At 36.3% G+C, this 18,663-nt stretch overlaps 2 protein-coding genes across 2 annotated transcripts; one reads left to right on the top strand and one right to left on the bottom strand.

Annotated features, from left to right (window-relative positions):
• The first annotated feature begins 428 nt into the window (after positions 1–428).
• smim12 (small integral membrane protein 12) lies at positions 429–1,630 on the top strand. The gene is made up of 2 exons (XM_053493178.1): positions 429–507; positions 820–1,630. The coding sequence occupies exon 2, from the start codon at positions 851–853 to the stop codon at positions 1,124–1,126; it is 276 nt and encodes a 91-aa protein (XP_053349153.1). The 5' UTR covers positions 429–507; positions 820–850; the 3' UTR covers positions 1,127–1,630.
• A 9,947-nt stretch (positions 1,631–11,577) lies between these two features.
• On the bottom strand, positions 11,578–15,639 carry gja4 (gap junction protein alpha 4). The gene is given in 3 exon segments (XM_053493175.1): positions 11,578–12,859; positions 12,862–13,855; positions 15,537–15,639. Coding segments are annotated over 2 exon segments (1,035 nt in total). The 5' UTR covers positions 13,847–13,855; positions 15,537–15,639; the 3' UTR covers positions 11,578–12,809.
• Positions 15,640–18,663: the final 3,024 nt, after the last annotated feature.

The following is an 18,663-nucleotide window of genomic DNA, read 5'->3' as shown; positions in this document are numbered from 1 at the left end:
ATTAACCATTTAGAACAATGATTTCTAAAGTAGTTCCAGGAGCCCACAAAGGATAGTTATTTATAGTCAGGAGGTCACAAATCATTAAAATGATTAAACTTTAATTTATTTCTCAGTTATTAACACTGTTTTAAACTTACTCAATTAAACATATAAAAAGCAAGCATTTAATTTGTCACCAAACTTAATGTGTCCTGGAAATGGAAAGTGTAGGAATAGAAAGCTCAGTGGTTTGAATAATTTACTAATGGTAATTAAGAAGATCCTGTATTATTTAAAATAATCCTTAAATAAAGGCAGAAATTGAAGGAAACTTTGAATTAGAGGGTCTGTTGCATAGTATGGACGCTAGATGTCGCCAATATAACGTGTGCTAGATGTCGCCATGGCATTTAAACCAATGACAACACGCCACGTCAAAGTTACGTAAGGACCGGAAGTGGATTTTGATGCAACAGAAATGACCGCTTAGCTCGGAAGCACGACCAGGGGGTAAAGTAACCGAAGGTGTGTTTGTCGTTTATGTGTACATTGTTAGTGGTTGTGCTTTAACTAAACGCGTTTAAATGAGTTGTACGAGATTATATCGTATCATATGAAGCATTAATATGTAGTGAAGGGACTAGGGGGTTGGGAGCATTCTCAAGTTAACTGACTGGACCTTTTTTGCCCAAGTGTGTGTGTGTGTGTGTGTGTGTGTAAAGTCTGAAAATAAAAGTGTAATTTACACACAATGATTAAGCGAGGAAATGGAATGTAAAGAGCTGACTTTTTGTAAGCTAAACGTTTATTTTATTTTATTGCTTGATTGCCTTCCAGACCGTTCTGACTACAGGTCGTGTGCGCCACCATGTGGCCGGTGGTGTGGACCGCCATGCGCACTTATGCGCCCTACGTAACCTTCCCTGTGGCCTTCGTGGTGGGCGCGGTCGGTTATCACCTGGAGTGGTTCATCCGGGGACCTCCCAAAACCCCGCGTGACGAGAAAGGTGTCGCGGAGCTTCGCGAGGACAGGAAACTCGAGGAGCTGGTCGGACGAGACAGCACGGAAGTCGTCAGTCTGAAGGACAAACTTGAGTTCACCCCCAGGGCAGTACTGGAAAAGAACCGGCCTGTAAAGAACTAGCTAGAGACATTTCAAGGAGATGACTAACGATGCTGTATGAAAAGAGGACATAGCATTGTGTACAACATCAGTTCATGACTGTTCATTACTATACAATCCATTACATCTCAGGTTTGCACCCTTGGTTTTTGGCACATATGAACTTTTCCCACCCCAGCCCTCAGCCAGATTCAATAATCAGCTAAGTTAATGTTCCTTAATGCATACTTGCTGGAAAAAGACTTGTCATTGTTTTGAAGACTTGTTCGGTTGTGCTTGATGTTCCCCAGGTGCATGGGCCCATAACCGTTTATCCATCATTAGAAAAGCATTTTTCTGTTCGCCTCCCTTTTCTGACTGAGCGTGAAAGAAAGGCATCAGGTTTAATCTCTGACTGAATGAAAGTGCAGAAGAGAAAACCTAAAGGAAAATATAAGTGTTAATGTTTTTGTGAGAAGTGTCCTTATTACAGTACTTAATCAATGTGAACAAACAATAAAAGATCACTGTGTGTGCACTTTCTCACTTCTGCCTGTACAAGGACACATCAGCATGTATTTAAAGGGGAGAGAAAGGTACAGCCAACATCAGCTGTCACTTTATTCTAGTCTTCACGTTATGGACTAAAGTATAACTTCAGTCTGCAACATAAATGAATTTGTATTTAATATTTCTCATGTGTTTAGTATTTTGATACTAATTTTGAATGTGTTGACTGGGGCTGTATTTCTTTTTTTTCCCCCTGTGATATGTTTTCAATTATATGTTTGAAATAGGTCCACCTTGTGGTTAGAGTGCACTGGCAACATTGTGCATTTCCTGGTTCCCTACTCATGATAAGGTTTTCCAAATCAGGATTAAAATGTAAAAAATATGTATATTAGAGGATCCTGGTTAAGGTTAGGAATGGATGGGGGATGGGTTATGGTAAGGATGTGATAGGATTATGCATAATTACGGTAAAGGTTAAGGTATGGGGCAGAATTGGAATAGGGTTAGGAATAATTAGGGTTAAGGTCAGGATGGGGATAGAATTATGCATAACTCTTAATAGAGTTTAAGGTAAGGGTATGATGGGAGTTAAGTTTAGGATCCTAATTTGGGGTTTAGGGTAAAATGAGATGGGAATAAAGAACGATGGGGTAAATTATTATTATTTTTTAGACTGACTAAAACCAGGTCTTGGTCCTTTTTTTTTACCCCAGCTAATTAACCCCACATATATAAATAGAATTAAGAATATATACATGAATAAAATATAATAACAAAAAGAACTTATTTAAAAAAAAACTAATGCTAAAAGAATAAATAAAATACATAAAATATGAGTCCCTGGTCGAGTAGACTCAGAACTTCTTTAGTCTGCTGCCATCAGGGAGGGGTCTTCAGGCCAGGACAAGCAGGCCAAAGGGAAGCTTCATCCATCAAGCGATCAGGAAGCTCAACTCCCTCCCAGCTTTGCCTCCCCTGTGCTCTTCGGCCTCTTCCACCCTCGTTCTCTGACTTCTTCATTTCACACACGCTCAGACACTTACACCTGTCACTTTATGCACCATTGGTCTGTCCACTACCTCAACCCAGAAAAAATAACTACAAAATTTACATCCTTTTTTCATACTGAAAATACTTCTTTCTGAGAGATTTTTTTTTCCTTTTTGGTCTAGTTTTTGATGAGGTAACATAAGCATAGACTAGTCAGATTTCAGAATCTGAATATTAGAGTAACAAATGAAAAGTAACTTAATGTTTTTATTTATATATATATATTTAATCTAAATGTTTCTAATTCATATTACACCTCTCAAGATCATGAGGTTGGGCATATAGGTTTTAGGCAGGGGAAATGGCATGATGCTCCCCGGTATTTGGCATTGCACTATAATGATGACTCCACCCGAAAAACATGTAAGTTCATGTAAGTCCATACACAGAATGAAATTTAACAGTTCAAAGTAGTTATTTGGTTTGGCTTTATGATTCAGTCCAAATCAAGTAACATTAGATTGCTTCAACAATCACAGTAGATTGTGCTTCTATCATAACTAGTGTATGTATAACAGTACAACTAAAATAAAGACATCAGTTACCATATTACGAAAAGTTAATTGGGAAAAAAAAGGCAACAGCAATGCAAAAAGCCTAAAAATAGAGCTGAATTTCAAAACATCCTGATTGTGGTTTTACAAACAACTGTCAAAGATTTTCCGCATCTTCCATGGTGGCCAGTTCAGAGCCACTTGTACAATGGTCAATGAACTTTTTTTTAGAAGATTTTTACATTTTCTTTTATAATAAAGTCTCTCCTGGAAAGTTTTGAATTCAGTTAGCACCAAAGTTTGTCATTTTTTACATAAATGTATATAATCAAATATTTGGCAGTATCAGGGTATCTTAAAATGTTTTTAGGATTTAGGATAATAGTGGTAGAACTTTTCTAAGAAGTTTGCATATAACTGTCATTCATCATTTTTGAGATTAGTGTAGAAGAGTTCAGGTAATAGGACACAAAGACTTTGGCACTAAAGTGTGATCGTCGCGGCAGGCACACGGCTTCATTGTTCTTGAAAAAATGGGAAGCGGGAGCGACGCCACCATCCCTCTCTGGCCTCCTTAACCAGGATGTGTACAGACCTGCTGCACAATGCAAGCACGATTATTTAATACCAAGGTTCCCATGAGCTACAAAAAAACAATTGAGCAACGCTCCAAATCCTTCCCTTTCCCATGGGTCACACGGCTCAGTTCCCACAACTTTCTGCACCGTCCTTCTCTGAACTAGTAATGACTTCCATCTCTCTTAAGATGAATCTCTAAGGATCTATCAGTGTACTTTCAACCCTATAAAGTTGTACATTAGATTGGGATTTCTATGCAGAACACGATTCATAGAGATCTGGCGGTACATTATGTCTCAATATTCCATAGTGCATATATTAGAATAATTTTTTGATTTAGTCAAATTATGCGAAGACTTTTAAATGTTCTATAAATAGAAGTGCGGTAGAAATTTCTGTGTAGACTTGAAGTAATAGCGTATAATTCATATAAGTAGGTTGTCAACCTGGACAGGTGAAGATTGGAAAAAAATGTCTGGTCTACTTTCCGTCTTCACCTATCCTACAGGTATACTTGTGTTTCCCTTTAAGTGGCCGATCTGTTGCAATCGGGATGTGCCCTCGTGCCTACGACTGCATCAAAGCCGTGTTGTTATTCAGTACGACAGCACTCTCCCTTGTGTGATATTGCTTTTATACAACAATTCCATGAACATCATTTATTATTCACAGATTATGATTTAGTTAACCAGTTATTTTGCTCCACCAACACATAACCTTCTGGCCCTGGCGGAACAAACTTACTATGACTGGAAAAGCTAACAACCAACATGGTTGTGGTTGAAAGTCCTGAGAAATTTATGAGATTAACTTTCTTAAGAAAATATCACATTATCAGATGTAGCATCATGCCGAAAGTGCATCCATATTTGGATTTGAATGTGGGTTTCCTGCTCTCTAGGCTTTCCTGAGGCACATACCAACCTATTTTACCCCTGCTGGTGACGGTTAGTGTAATTCAATATTAAAAATTCTCATTATTACAATATGTACAAATAATAAAATAGAATTAAAATAAAATTCCAATGGAAAGTCCAGTCATGAGTATAACATTAATGATTATTACAACACTTGTGCCGTGGAGTGATGTATACAATTGAACATTGGAGTGCTGTCGTGCTCTACAACACCATTTGTGGAATGCCTCGCATCCAATCAGATTATTCGGTTAAAACTATCGCTTGAATAATTGGAAATATATCATAAAACTTTGAATAATATGTTGGATAGCAGAACACTACTATTACTGAAAAAAGTTATTGAATATAATAAATTTCATATGCAATGTGTTAATCCTCTTTCCTACAGCCTCATCCATTAGAGGCTTTTGATGAGGTGGTGGTGACATCTGTATAGTGCTGGTAGGGTTTCATTATAAACAATCTAACAATGCCCACTGCTGCTCCATTGTCACAGTGAACAATTCTCTGTACCAATCCCTGGAGAGAGCAATGATGGAATCAGGAAACAGACACGAACTCATTTCCTCCTCGCAGTCTAAATTAAGGACTCCATCAAATAGCTGTGTTAATCTCAAGCAAATGTAATTTTTTATTTAGGTGGTATGGGCATCTTGAATGGAGAAAACACTGTTTAATTTAATGTACCCTCTGTATCATGAATTTAATTATCGTTGTTTTTTTTGGTTTGTTTGTTTAAATACCTAAAAAAAACTAAATAAGCAAAGCTATGATCTGGTAAAGAAAAAAAATCTACCATTTGCATAAATCACTGTTTATGATGCATCATGTGAATCAGGCAAAATGTTCCTTTTATTCCCTTCGTTGTGCTGTTGTGCTTTTTGTTCTTTTGTTGTGGCTACAGCTGGGGAAAAAGGTACTTTCATCACGTTAGCTGGCAGGAAGAGTAAGTGTTCTGCCCTCACTTGCCGGTGGTCCCGATGTCTCATTTCCCTGGAACCACCTGGCATTATTACTGGAGCAGAATTCTTCTGTATTTTTATTGCAGTATAGGGAAGAAAACTGGAGATAAAACTACAAACCTAACAATGCTCTTTATAGAGTTTCATAGGATCATCATGATTTACAGTCACAATCCAAATTATTTCAGAGCATTTGATTTAACAAGTTGTAAATATGTATGTTTAACATGTATTTATAGTAAATGCCTTGGTAATTTACAATTACTGTGAAAACAGAGATAAAAATTGTCAAATAAGACCAAAATATGCAAGTTCTTTTTTACATAATGCATAATAGTAGCAACATGGGGAAAAAAATGAATAAATTTTACCTGGCTTAAAGTTATAGTGATCCATAAGAATGGGTTGAAAGTACGATAAATAAAATGCCACAACAGTAGCATTAAAAGTAAGACAAATAATACACTCTAGTTAAATGCTAAACTACACCGATACAGCCATGACATTTTACACTACAAAACATTTAATACATTAACACTGATCATTAACTGCTGTACAGTATATACCAAATATATTCAAGAAGTTTTCTGTCACACATTTTGTGGAGGTGTGGGAGGATCTGCAGTCCTAGCAACGAATCCCCGGTAAAAGCAGGATGTCTGACCAGTCAGAACCCCTTGAAAATGTACAGTATAACAGGTTTGGTAATTCAATGTGTCTTCTGGCTATGTGTAAGTGTACGTTTAATAGCAGGTAGAAATACATCAGCGGTCAGTATAATAATGCTAGAGGAAATACTGTAACACACGGGTGACTCACTCATACTGAGCAAAAGACATTATTCCAAAGAAACATGTCGGATTCTGGGAATGGAATGACCTCGATGACAAAAAATATCATTCCTACAGCAAATCTGATTTGATCCACAAACTACACAAGAAAGTTCAAATGTCTCCATACCCCTAGGGCAAAAGGAACATCTAAAACCTAACATGGTATTCATTATGTTTTATTAAGACATAAAGACGGGTTTATAAAACCATAAAGACAGTGGTTTTGTGTCAAGAATGGGAAAGACTGTACTCCCATACAGTAGGCCCTTTAAAAAAGAGAGAGACTTCATACAGCAGGTAGCCCTGTGACTTTGTTTGGCAGCCAAGGTGAGCCAAAGGGTCAGCGTTTATTCACTGTTTGCAGACCTGCCCATCTTGTGAAGCTATGTTTTGGCCCGAGATGACAAGTTGAACTCTGTTCCAGGACAGCTGCTAGGCAGAGTGCACTGGGCAGAAAAGCTACAGTATGTTATGCTTGGCAGCATCTCACCAGGCAACTCACTAATTTCACAAAGGTTGGAGCAGCAATGCAGGTTATTTCCCTTAACATTCTTTGTGTCATCAAAACATTTCTTTGGGTGTGGTGCAGTGGGCAGCTAGACCCCAGGGCCCGTATTCACAAAGCATCTTAAGCCTAAAAGTTGCTCTTAGTGACGAAATTCTAAGAAAATTCTTAGAATTATGACATTTTCTTAGAATTTCCCCTTAATATTTAGGATTAAATCTTAGTTAAGATAAAAATGATTCACAAAACACTTAGACCTAAAAACAGCTCCTATGGTAAAAATTGTTATAAGTAGAGAGGAGGACTTTTAAGAGGCTTAAGAGTTTCTGTAGCAAAAGACAAAATGGCGGAAAGAAGAAATATTCTCCAAACACTGAACATAAAGTTAAAAGTAAACACGGCTCATTTTGTCTAGTTTGGATTGTTGACTACATACCATCCAAAAGTGCAACTTACACAGACTGAAAAATCTGAGCCTCCCATCAATCTGAAATAGATTACAAGTAATAAAATCAGTATGATAAATAAATGTAAGAACTTAAATATAGTAACTACTGTGTGGAAATTAATTGCTTCAAAAGTTGACACATTTTTAACATTTGGCTGTTTTAATTAACTTTATTATATTTAGTCTATAACAGAGACTTTGCATAAAGTAGCCTGTAGTTATGATTATACAACTTCTTTATATACAAACATTATGGTTTCACTGCCTAATCTATTATCATGTATTTTCTTTTCACAAAGAGCACATTTAAGACCTTTACAGAGGTCAGAGGTTATTTTTTATCAACCAATTACAGTCCTTGAATTGTTGCATGATCCCTAGCAACGCGGTCAACCACACCCCCTCACTAAGATAAAGGTTTTTGTACTTTCCTTACTCTTTCCTTAGAAGTTTTCTAAATCACTTTTAGTCTAGGACTCCCAGCTACAGTAGGACTTTTTAAGCTAAGCTCTTTGAGAGAATTTAAAAATTGTGTCATTGTGAATACAGGCCCAGGTTACTGTCTGTGTAGAGTTTTACATGACTTCATTTGTTCATATGAGGTTACTCTTGATGTTCATGGATGTCCAAAATAAATAAATAAATAAAGGTGCTGGGGGTTCAACTGATGATCCAAATTGAATGTGTGTGCATGATGCCCAGAAATAGACTGGAATTACATACATGGTAGCTTTATGACGTGCACTGAGCGTACGCCATATACTGTAGGCTCAAAATTTGGTTCTATTTTAACCAATGAACAATAAAGTATAGACTTGCAGACAATGCATGATTTACTTTAGGAGGTGCTGCATTGCACTTCAGGGTCCGTATTCACAAAGCTTTTAAGAATTCTTTGAGAGAGCTCCTACTGTATCTTGTTCTAAAAAGTCCTAGCTGAGAGTCTTAGACTGAAATTGATTTAGAAAACTTCTCAAAGCAACTCTGAGTAAGGAACGTACAAAAACCTTTATCTTACTCAGGGGTTGACCACTTTGCTAGAAATGGCTCATCAAGGACTGTGATTGGTTGATTAAAAATAACCTCTGACCGTCTTGAAATATTCTCTTCATGAAAATAGAATATATGATAATATAATAGACAGTGAAATCATAATGTTTGTATATAATGAAATTGTATAATTATGACTACAGGCTACTTAATGTAAAGTGTCTGTTATAGGCTAAATACCTTAGTTAATTAAACAGCCAAATATTGAATACTGTGTTTGACACAGGTCAACCATTTTTTTTTTACTAAGATAAAGGTATTTGCACTTTCCTTCCTTAGAGTTGCTCTCAGAAGATTTCTAAGATTTTCTGAATTACTTTTAGTGTAGGACTCCCAGCCAGGACTTTTTAAGCTAAGATAGAAGCGCTCTGAAAGAATTCTAAGAAGCTTTGTAAAAACGGGCCCAGGACTCGAAGAATGAGTAAGTGATTTTATTTAAACAAGACTCCATTCATTGTACATGAATGGTTTTGTTTCATCTACTGGGAAAACATGCATCAAGTGGCACATCAGTTAACCACGTATATACTGTACACAGATGTTTACTTCAATTCTTGAATGCAGAATATGTTAGCACAAACATGAGCCCTGAGAGAAACTTCTACCTTTAGAAATCTACCTAAAATGTTTTAATTTAAATGTAAAAGTATTGTATATTATATCACTCTCATTAAAATGTAATCAAATTATCAATAGCTTACCGCACTGCTCTGCTGTTGGTTCATTACATTTTTTACGTAGAAAGCGCAATTTTGAGTTATAAATCGAGCCCCTGTCATTAGCTGAGATAGAAACCCAGGGAAGACAGATTTTTATGGGCAGCCAAACAAATTTCTCTGGAGAATAATCAGTATGTGTACAGGGGTCAGTCATAAAAACAACATCTTGGGTGTTTTTTGTACAGTGCACTCCTTGTTTGTATTCTTTAAATGATGTTTGTCAGGGTCTGATCCTTGTTGCTCTCAGAACTGCAAAAGTGGTCAGTGGTGTAATCCATAACAATTAAACATAAGTAGATTTTGCTAGCCACAGTAGCTGGCTGGCACCCAATGATCGACCAAAAGACCTCTGAAAGTGTGCTAGGGTATCAGGCACAAAGAGTTTAGAAGTAGACCCATGAAGTTCTGTTTTGCAAGATGGGCGCTCAATGCCAACCTTGCTCAGACTCGTTTGTCCAGCATAACCCAAAGATGCTCAATCAGATTGACATGTGGGGGATACAGTACAGACCAAGTCAATAACTTAAACTAATTTTCGTCAAACCGTTCCTGACTTATTTGGGTAGTGTGACAGGGTGTACCATATTATTGACAACAACTTGAAGTCATAAAGGAATTTGGAATGTCCTTATTTTGCTTTAACGATATTGGGTACTCAAGTTGGTATGGGCTTCTGAAGATTGTTCAAAACCTGATGATTAATTTTATGTCTAATCGATCTTGATCTGAAGACATGCAGTAGCCCTTAAATCTCAGAGCATTTTAGCAATTTTTTGTTTTGCTGTTTTTTTTAATTATTATTATTTTTAAATGAACATATACAGTGAAGGGCTCAAAATGCTGCCGTATAGAGTGACATATGCTTTTTTAGCACAAAATAGGATGGACTGAATTTTATTTCATTTTATGAACTATACAAACACGACTAAGCAATAAAAATATGAAGAATGAAATAGACCAGGGCCCGTATTCACAAAGCTTCCTAGAACTTTTAGAGAGCTCCTATCTAAAATGTCCTAGCTGGGAGTCTTAGACTAAAAGTGATTTAGAAAACTTCTTAGAGCAACTTTGAGTAAGGAAAGTACAAAAACCTTTATCTTAGTGAGGAGCTGTGTTTGACCCTGTTGCTATGGATGATGCAGCAATTCAAGGACTGTGATTGGTTGATAAAAATAAAAATAACCTCTGACCTCTGCAAAGGTCTCTTTTTTCTCTTTGTGAAAAAAGAATACATGATATCATAATGTTTGAATATAATGAATTTGTATAATCCTGACTACAGGCTACTTTATGCAAATTGTCAGAAAACAGCCAAATGTTGAAAATATGTCTACTTTAAAAGCAATTAATTTCCACACAGTAGTTACTATATTAAAGTTCTTACATTTATTTACTTTAATTTATTATTACTTTTATTATACCATTTCAGATTGATGGAAGCAAAATGGCTGACCTTTTGCCAATTTACATGATTGCAGGACAGTCTATTTAAGTGACACTTTTGGATGGTATGTAGCGAACAATCCAAAAGAGATGTAAGGCAGTAAAACAACAAGAAAATCTAATTGAACAGAAAAGCAGTGTTTTCTTTTATCTTTATGTTCAGTATTTGGAAAATAATTCTTCTTTCCACCATTTTGTCCTCTGCTATAGAAACTCTTAAGCTTCTTAAAAGCTGTTTTTAGGGCTAAGATGTTTCCTGAATCATTTATATCTTAACTAAGATTTAATCCTAAATTTAAGGGGAATTTCAAAGAAAATGTCATAATTCTAAGAATTTTCTTAGAATTCTGTCAGTAGGAGCAACTTTTAGGCTTAAGAAGGTTTGCAAATACGGACCCAGATGAAGAAATAGAACAGATGCAGACACATCATGTGTTTTTCTGGGTGTTTTAGGTTGTTTCTATAACCAAATACATTATATAATAATAATATGCTCATTTTGAGAGTTCTATGTTTTTGTGACATCATTTCACCTATTTTGGTGGTCTTAAGACTTACACTTTTTAAAAATGATGCTAACTTTCCTTCTATCTGACATATCTGAAAACCCAAATGCACAGAATGATGCCCGACGCCTCCTCATTGTCATTGATCTATGCTGTATCGCCAGCACAGATCTGTGCCACTTGCTTAAATCACTTTTATTAAGACCCTTTTATTAAGAAACGCATGAGAAAATTATGACACCTTGTACAAACCAGTTAACCTTTTCATTATCACACTTATCTTACAATACATGATAAAACTCATGATTATCATGATTAACTAAAAATACTTCATAAAATCCATGATTTATGCACGCAGAAAGAGACAATATTAATATTTTCGTAATCATTATTAATCTTTATTAGAAACAATTAGAATAAATATGAAGTACAGAATAAAAAATTAAATATCATTTTCATATACCTCTTTTTTTAAATTCACATATGTATTTCACTGTTACATAATTGATTTGTTAAGTGCATGTAAATTTTTTTTACTTCTTTTGTTATCAGTGTGAATAGCTGTACATGGTAAGGGCTGCCTGAGAGACTTGGTAAAATCAGTAAGAGACTTTTCAGACCTATTCATCTCAACCTAAAGCCTGCATTGATTTGAAATGCTATTTACTGCTTTGAAAAAGGCACTTATTTAAGGAAAGGCTCCCCTGCACTACTGCTTGGAAAAAATTAAAGAAGGAACAGAAGAGCAGAATGAGAAAAGTGAACATAAATCATGCTAGCTGGTAAAGTAGGTGCCTAGGCAATTTTAGCAAATAGTTCCAAATTGTGTATATATTGTAGTTTGAATTTTGAAATGTCCGTAATATCACAGTATGAAATTTCTTTGTGTAGACAATTCTTATTGTTGCATCCATCGAATGAATTTGCACCTCATTCACACATATACATACATACATACATACTGTACATACATATTGTACATACATACATACATACATACATACAATTTTATTCATATGCTCATTCACACGTTACTGCCAATTTTAGGAATGCCAATTAGCCAAATCTGTCAACACTATGGGAGAAAACTGGAGTACCTGGGGGGAAACCCACCAAGCTTGGGGAAGAACAGGTAATCTCCATGCACACAGATCTGAGGAGGGAATCGAACATACCCCCTGGAAGTACAAGGAAACAGTGCTAACAGCATGGAAACAGATGGACTTAAGTTTTCAAGTTACATTTTACAATGACTTTGTGGTTATACCACTTTAAAATTTGAATAAATAACTATTTATTAGATAATATGTGGCCAATCAGGCCACATTAAAGTTAAAACTAAGCTCTATAGTCACTCTACAATCACTGCTATTCTTTAAATTATGATTTTTTTTCTTTTTTTTCCTGTACCTTTTACACTGTTTAAACACATTAAATTATCTTTGTTTTGTACTGCATATTCAAACTTCTCCATAAGGTTCTCAGAAACCCTTCTATGTCTTATGCTACAGTTCAATGAGTATTGTCCCTTTATCTTAAATCGTGTCGTAAAAGTGAGTTGAGTCTACAGCGCGCTACATTCCGCTGATCATCCAAACAGGAAATGGAGGAAATTGCAGTTGTCTCACGACAATGTGAGCAAAAAGTTCTTTCTTCCACTCTCTTATTTTCCCACACTGGACCATTGCACTCGTTGTTTAAGCTCAAACATAATGCTTATCACTGGAAACTTTCTCTTTCCGATCAGTTTTTTTGGATTGGTACGAGCATCCTTTTTGTAGTGACATCTCTGTGTGGCGCCACCAATACAGTTTAAGTATGTCGGAAGCACATCCTCCATTGAATGCGGGTTACTCTCATTCCAGTCCATGTCTGGCTGCGCATAGCTGTTATTTCCTCCTGGAAGATATAGATTGCCTTTTTCTTGGAAAGCTCGGACCTGGAACTCCAGTTTTGTTGGATTTTTCTCGATTACACGAAGAGCCCTTAGCTGCTGATATCGATACTTCTTCTCCAGGTAATGTGTGATGGACAGTTGAAGAAGATGGAAAAGCTCAACAACATTGAGGATCACAGAGATTGAAGCGATGACCTGGATGTATATTGTGAAAATGGTCTTCTCAGTGGGCCGAGAGACAAAACAGTCCACGGTGTGGGGGCATGGACTCCTCGTGCATTCATACCTTGCTGGAATTACAAATCCATACAGGAACCACAAACCTACTATAAACCCAACCTCAATTAGGACCTTCAGGATTATGCTGACAGTGTATGCACCCAGTAGTTTTCCCTTGAGCTTGGGCGTTTCCTTTTCATTAAGCGACTCTTTCTTGTCTTCATTTTCTTCCTGAATCACCTCTAGCTTGCATTCGTTGGCTTTTCTATCCTGATGTCTCCCATGCTGCACCACTGTTTCCTGTTCTGGCTCCTTGTGTCTCTTCAGGGCCACATAGGCAAAATAAAAAATGGTGGGCGTGGAGACAAAGACAACCTGCAGAATAAAGTAGCGGAAATGGGAGACAGGAAAGGCCTTGTCGTAGCACACAGACTCACAGCCGGGCTGTTTGGTATTGCAGATAAAATCAGCCTGCTCGTCATCCCATGCGGACTCGGCTGCGGTACACAAGACGAGGATACGGAAGAGAAAAAGGACAGTGAGCCACACGCGCCCAACACCAGTTGAGTACTCCTGACTTTCCTCTAGCAGGTTTTCAAGAAAACCCCATTCACCTCTGGACATCCTCTGAGTCTGCAGACACGAAACAAACACAAAACTGAATTTGACAGTACCACATCAAGAATGTGCAGACTGTATGGAAAGAAATGAATATATTCCTATTAGTACATTGTGATGACTGGATTGTGAAAGCATCTTGTAACAGCAGAAGGTTAAAGTCAGAGCTCTATGGTATACCAAGAAGAGTAATATTTCTTTGAAACATGTTTTGAAAATTTTATATCAGCCTCTCGATTCTGTACGAGAATTTCGAGGATTCTTTGTCCAGAGTTTTATCTTTATTATAACTTTCGTTTAACTTTTAATGTCTGAAACAATGCAATATCTGTAAAACATCCCTGTTAATGCCTGCATTAGCAACATGAACGGTAATTCCCTTACCAGCATAACTCTCTTTCCTGCTTTTTTAAACAATACCAAGAATCAAAGCATAAACTCCCTAGTCCTCTGACTTCCCAGTGATGACAAACTTGGGGAAGCACTATTATTATTTTTTAAAGAACTGTTAGCTGAAACTCTAAAACATGTTAACAGAACCTCATTACATCGGTCATATGGACTTCTTTGGTAAACAGCATTTTTTGGAACTGCTTTTTTTAAATCATAGATTATATGGAATTTTTGTCATACATGTCTGTGTATAGAGTAAGCGGTTACTATAGATACAGTAAGTTAATTGGAACACAATTGATGTATTCTATGGGCTTCCCCAGCACAACTGCTTAAATAGATTAAAGAGACTGCATGTGCAAGGTTAAAATATGAACTGTGTACTGGAAATTTCGTACCTAAAGTTAAAGAAATGTATCATTGTAAAGGAACATCACAGAAGTAAACGGTATAACACAAACCTAAATATTCTGTCTGCACCTATCACATTGATGGTACCTTGAAGAACCGCGGCTGTCCTGTATCTTTTTTTTTTTTTTACTGATAGTTTAAATTTTTCATAAATTTGTGTTTTAGGATGAAACATTTGTAACGATTGTAGAATAAATACGAGGACTTTTAATTTTTGTTAAAGAGGACTTTTTCATTTAGTTTGCCACAGCCCAACTGATAGCCTGAATATGTGACCAAAATATTTTATAGATAGATTAAATATTTAAATAAATTTTCCTGATTTGTTTTCCCTTAAGACCTACACAAAAAACAGTTTGTTCCAAATCCCAAGATTGCTGACTTCATTCTCATTTCTAACTTTATGTCTCTCTGTGGATTTCTCATGCACTCATGGTAAGCCCAAGGGACAAAACAGTCCTATTACTTTGGCATGTGCGATGATTTGCATCTGTGTAAACATCCTTTGAATCACAGTGGTCTTATCTAAACACGGAGCTTTTTCCCCACAAGACTAGATTTTTTTTTCAAGGTTTTATTTTTATTTTTTTGCAAATATCTCAAAATGAAAACTATTTATAGACTGTAACATTATTGATTTTTGTAATTTGTATGAAAGTGCAGTAAACAGAAAAGAAAAATTTCCATTTATAATGAAATACGGATATAAATTTCATGTATCAAGTTATTGTAAGTGGTGTAAACTATAATTGCCATATAAGCCGTTCCTGTCCAGTCTACTAAACTACACTTAATTAGATATACTTTTTCTAAGAAAACAGAATACCCTCAAACAAACATACTTTAAGATCTACTTTGCGGCTAGACAAGAACTGTAACCCATGATCCCTACCTGTCTCTCTACCTGTCGGTTTTTTTCCCTGGTCTTCTAATGATCCTGTAGTTCTCGTATGTCTGTTTAGAGCTGAAGCAGAACTTGTAATGATGTCTAGGAGCTCCTGTTATCGCCAGAAAGAGAGCAGCGTGAGAGGAACTTTCCCAGGCCCTCCCACAGGAACCTGGTCAGGAAAAAGGATGGATGTGTTCAAAAATAGCCTGCTTTCTCTTCTGCCTTTACACAAATGTCATCATGGAGAGTTTCAACCCATGGGTCACTTGGTTATGGAGTTATGCTTGGATGGTTTTGACTCCTCCTGCTTCTTATGATGTCAAGAGTTCAACATTCACCCAGATTTCTCTTTGATTTGTTTAAGTGTGTTTCAGTTTGACAGCATGCTGTATAAAGCTAACCAGCTAAAGTTTCACTGACGGCTAAAGCTTTAAATGGTCTTTTAAGGGACTAGTCAAAATGCAGTTATAGCCTTTTTTTTTTTTTTACAATTTACAGTAAAATTTAGGAGGAGGGTGGAACTTTGGGTGGAGTTTTTTTTTTTTTCTTTTATATTACCATTTTAAAGCATACATTACTTGGCAAATGAATTATTCAAATAGTTGGCATAAACAATGATTTCACTAGCTAAAGTTTCTCCCAAAATTTTTTTTTTCAATATTAAGAAAAATGGTCTATACTAATAGACAGACAGACTGACAGATAGGCAGATATGCATTTCCCTGTATGATCACAAGGTGTCACTTCAGATTACATAAACTGGTCTAGTGCGGTTGGTGAAAATGGCAAAACGAACACCTTGAAGATGTAGATTTAATTCTGGAATACACTTATTAATTATACACCAAGTAAATATTTAGATACAGAATAATAATGTATGGTATGCAGAACAATCTTTAGACACCCTAAATATAATTTCCCCTTATAACATTTCCTAAGTGAAATCAGATAACAATTAAACTACTGCTTATATAGCTAACATGAGTAAATACTGTACATGCAAAGACAATATGTTGTATGTATTTAAAAAAAAATTTTTTTTACATTGACTGTTTGGATAGCTGTAGATTAATTTATATAAATCATCTCAGTAGCGTCAAACTACATTACATTTGTCTAAATATGCTGTAACGTCCAGCATTCGTGTTTTGAACACCGTTTGTCAGTGATTTCATATAGAGAGTGGATTTATTGTTGTGATTTGTCTATAAGCTATGCCTAACAGTGCTGGGTCATGCAACATGTCAATACTTTAATTGGTTGACTGAATAAAGGGCCTATTTAAGGCAACTGCAGAAAGAAAGCATTTTCTAAAGTCTGTTCAATTGGCAATGAATCATTCTGACAAATGCTTCCCTCTCTGGCGTGTCATTATGAAATGATTTTGATTGCAGGGAACTCGAGGTTGTGCTTCTGTGGAAATGGCAATTTGGAAATAATGATGTGATGTAACAGCAAGTCCACCACCATAAATAAAAAAACATATGTAAGTGGTAGCTGTAGATGAGCTATATCTCTTTCAGAACATAAGATTAACCGAATAGGGGAGGCTGTTCAGTCACTGTTCTGTAGTCCACAAGGCTACATCTGGGATGGACAGGCCATGACTGTGCACTAAATTCAGAACTGACCTTTAACAGTGATTGGACACAGGCCCCTGAGGGTGTTGACTTCTTTTTTTCTTTTTCAATTATGACGCTGACAAAGTAGGCTCTGGTGTCGTGATTTCTGTGACCTACACTAGAGTGAGAAGTGGACGTGACGGTGTGAAAACAGTGTTATGTAAGAGCAAGGAGAACATGTGCTGTGTTAAATACATATATAAACAATTATTCTCCCCCCCCCCCAATGTGATCATTATCACTGTATAAGAAACCAGAAAAATAATACTTCATGTTTTATTTGTGCATAATGCCGCGATTACAAACATACTATATCAGCCATGAGAACTCCACTGAGTCTGAGCAGAGATTATATTGATAACTGAATGACCAGTAATACCACAAAACAGTGTTGTGACCTTGACTTTAATATAAATGTCTCATGGTAGATGTGTTGGGTTTAGGCATTCCTTTACTATATATGGTACTGTTCATTTCTATGTCATTATTACTCATGTTTGTTTAATGTCTTGTTTCAGTTTGTGTGACTGGAAGTTGTTTCAATTCATAATTTACATTAAAGAGCAGAGAGGGCTTTAACTGTGACTTTGTTGGAGGTTATAATGCTTTGGGTATTCTGATGGCTAGTTTTCTTTGTATAAATATTTACAATTATATAAAAAGTTATAGCTGAGCATAATGTTTCTATAATATCCAAAGATCATAATAATACTCTGATAAAAGTGACTTTTTTTTATATATTTAAAGTATTTAAAACAACATATACACCCCTAAGCACTCATCTTCAGCAATGACTCCTGGTCAGGGATGCAGTGGACCTGGAGAATATCCCATCAATAATGAGCTCAAGGTGCGAGACGTTGCCCTGCATGAGCTGCTGTGCACACACATCCAAATGCCCATTTACACTTGGGTAATCTTACTGCAGCCAATCTGCCTATCTGCTTGTTTTTGGATGCAAACTGTACATCATTGTGCCAGAACAGAATGCAAACATTTAAACACACAGTATGTATCTGATTGATTAATGGCTTCCACTTGCACTTCGCTCAGTCAATAAAAATGCTATTCAGAACCATGACCACAGTGTGATGTGCCAAGATATGAGGGGTATACTTCAACCCTGTAGTAGTGACTAGGAAATTAATCTACAGTCAATGGAGATGCTGTTTGTTTAAATTACCATGTGAGGTTGCTAGCCAAGGTGCTGAATTCACTAACTTTACAAGACTGATTTACCAATGGTATCATTCAACTATTTACTCAGATAACTTTTGTGTACTTTAAATTAAAGCCAAATTGACTGTACTCAATTCTGCATTATGATGATAAATTAATGAAATTTAAGTCATGTGTGTGTTTGTGTGAGCGTGACATTGCTTTGCATTTATTCACACGACATCTGATATTTCTTGTTGCTGGAGGCGGTGAATGTCGCTTGTGATAATTGCATGCCAATCCTGTCAGGAGGCCTACAGCTTGGTACAAAAAATATCGACACTAAATGA

This window comes from Clarias gariepinus, chromosome 3 (assembly GCF_024256425.1).
Source record: "Clarias gariepinus isolate MV-2021 ecotype Netherlands chromosome 3, CGAR_prim_01v2, whole genome shotgun sequence".
In the NCBI taxonomy this organism is placed as follows: domain Eukaryota; kingdom Metazoa; phylum Chordata; class Actinopteri; order Siluriformes; family Clariidae; genus Clarias; species Clarias gariepinus.
This window is presented reverse-complemented; position numbering and strand designations above follow the sequence as displayed.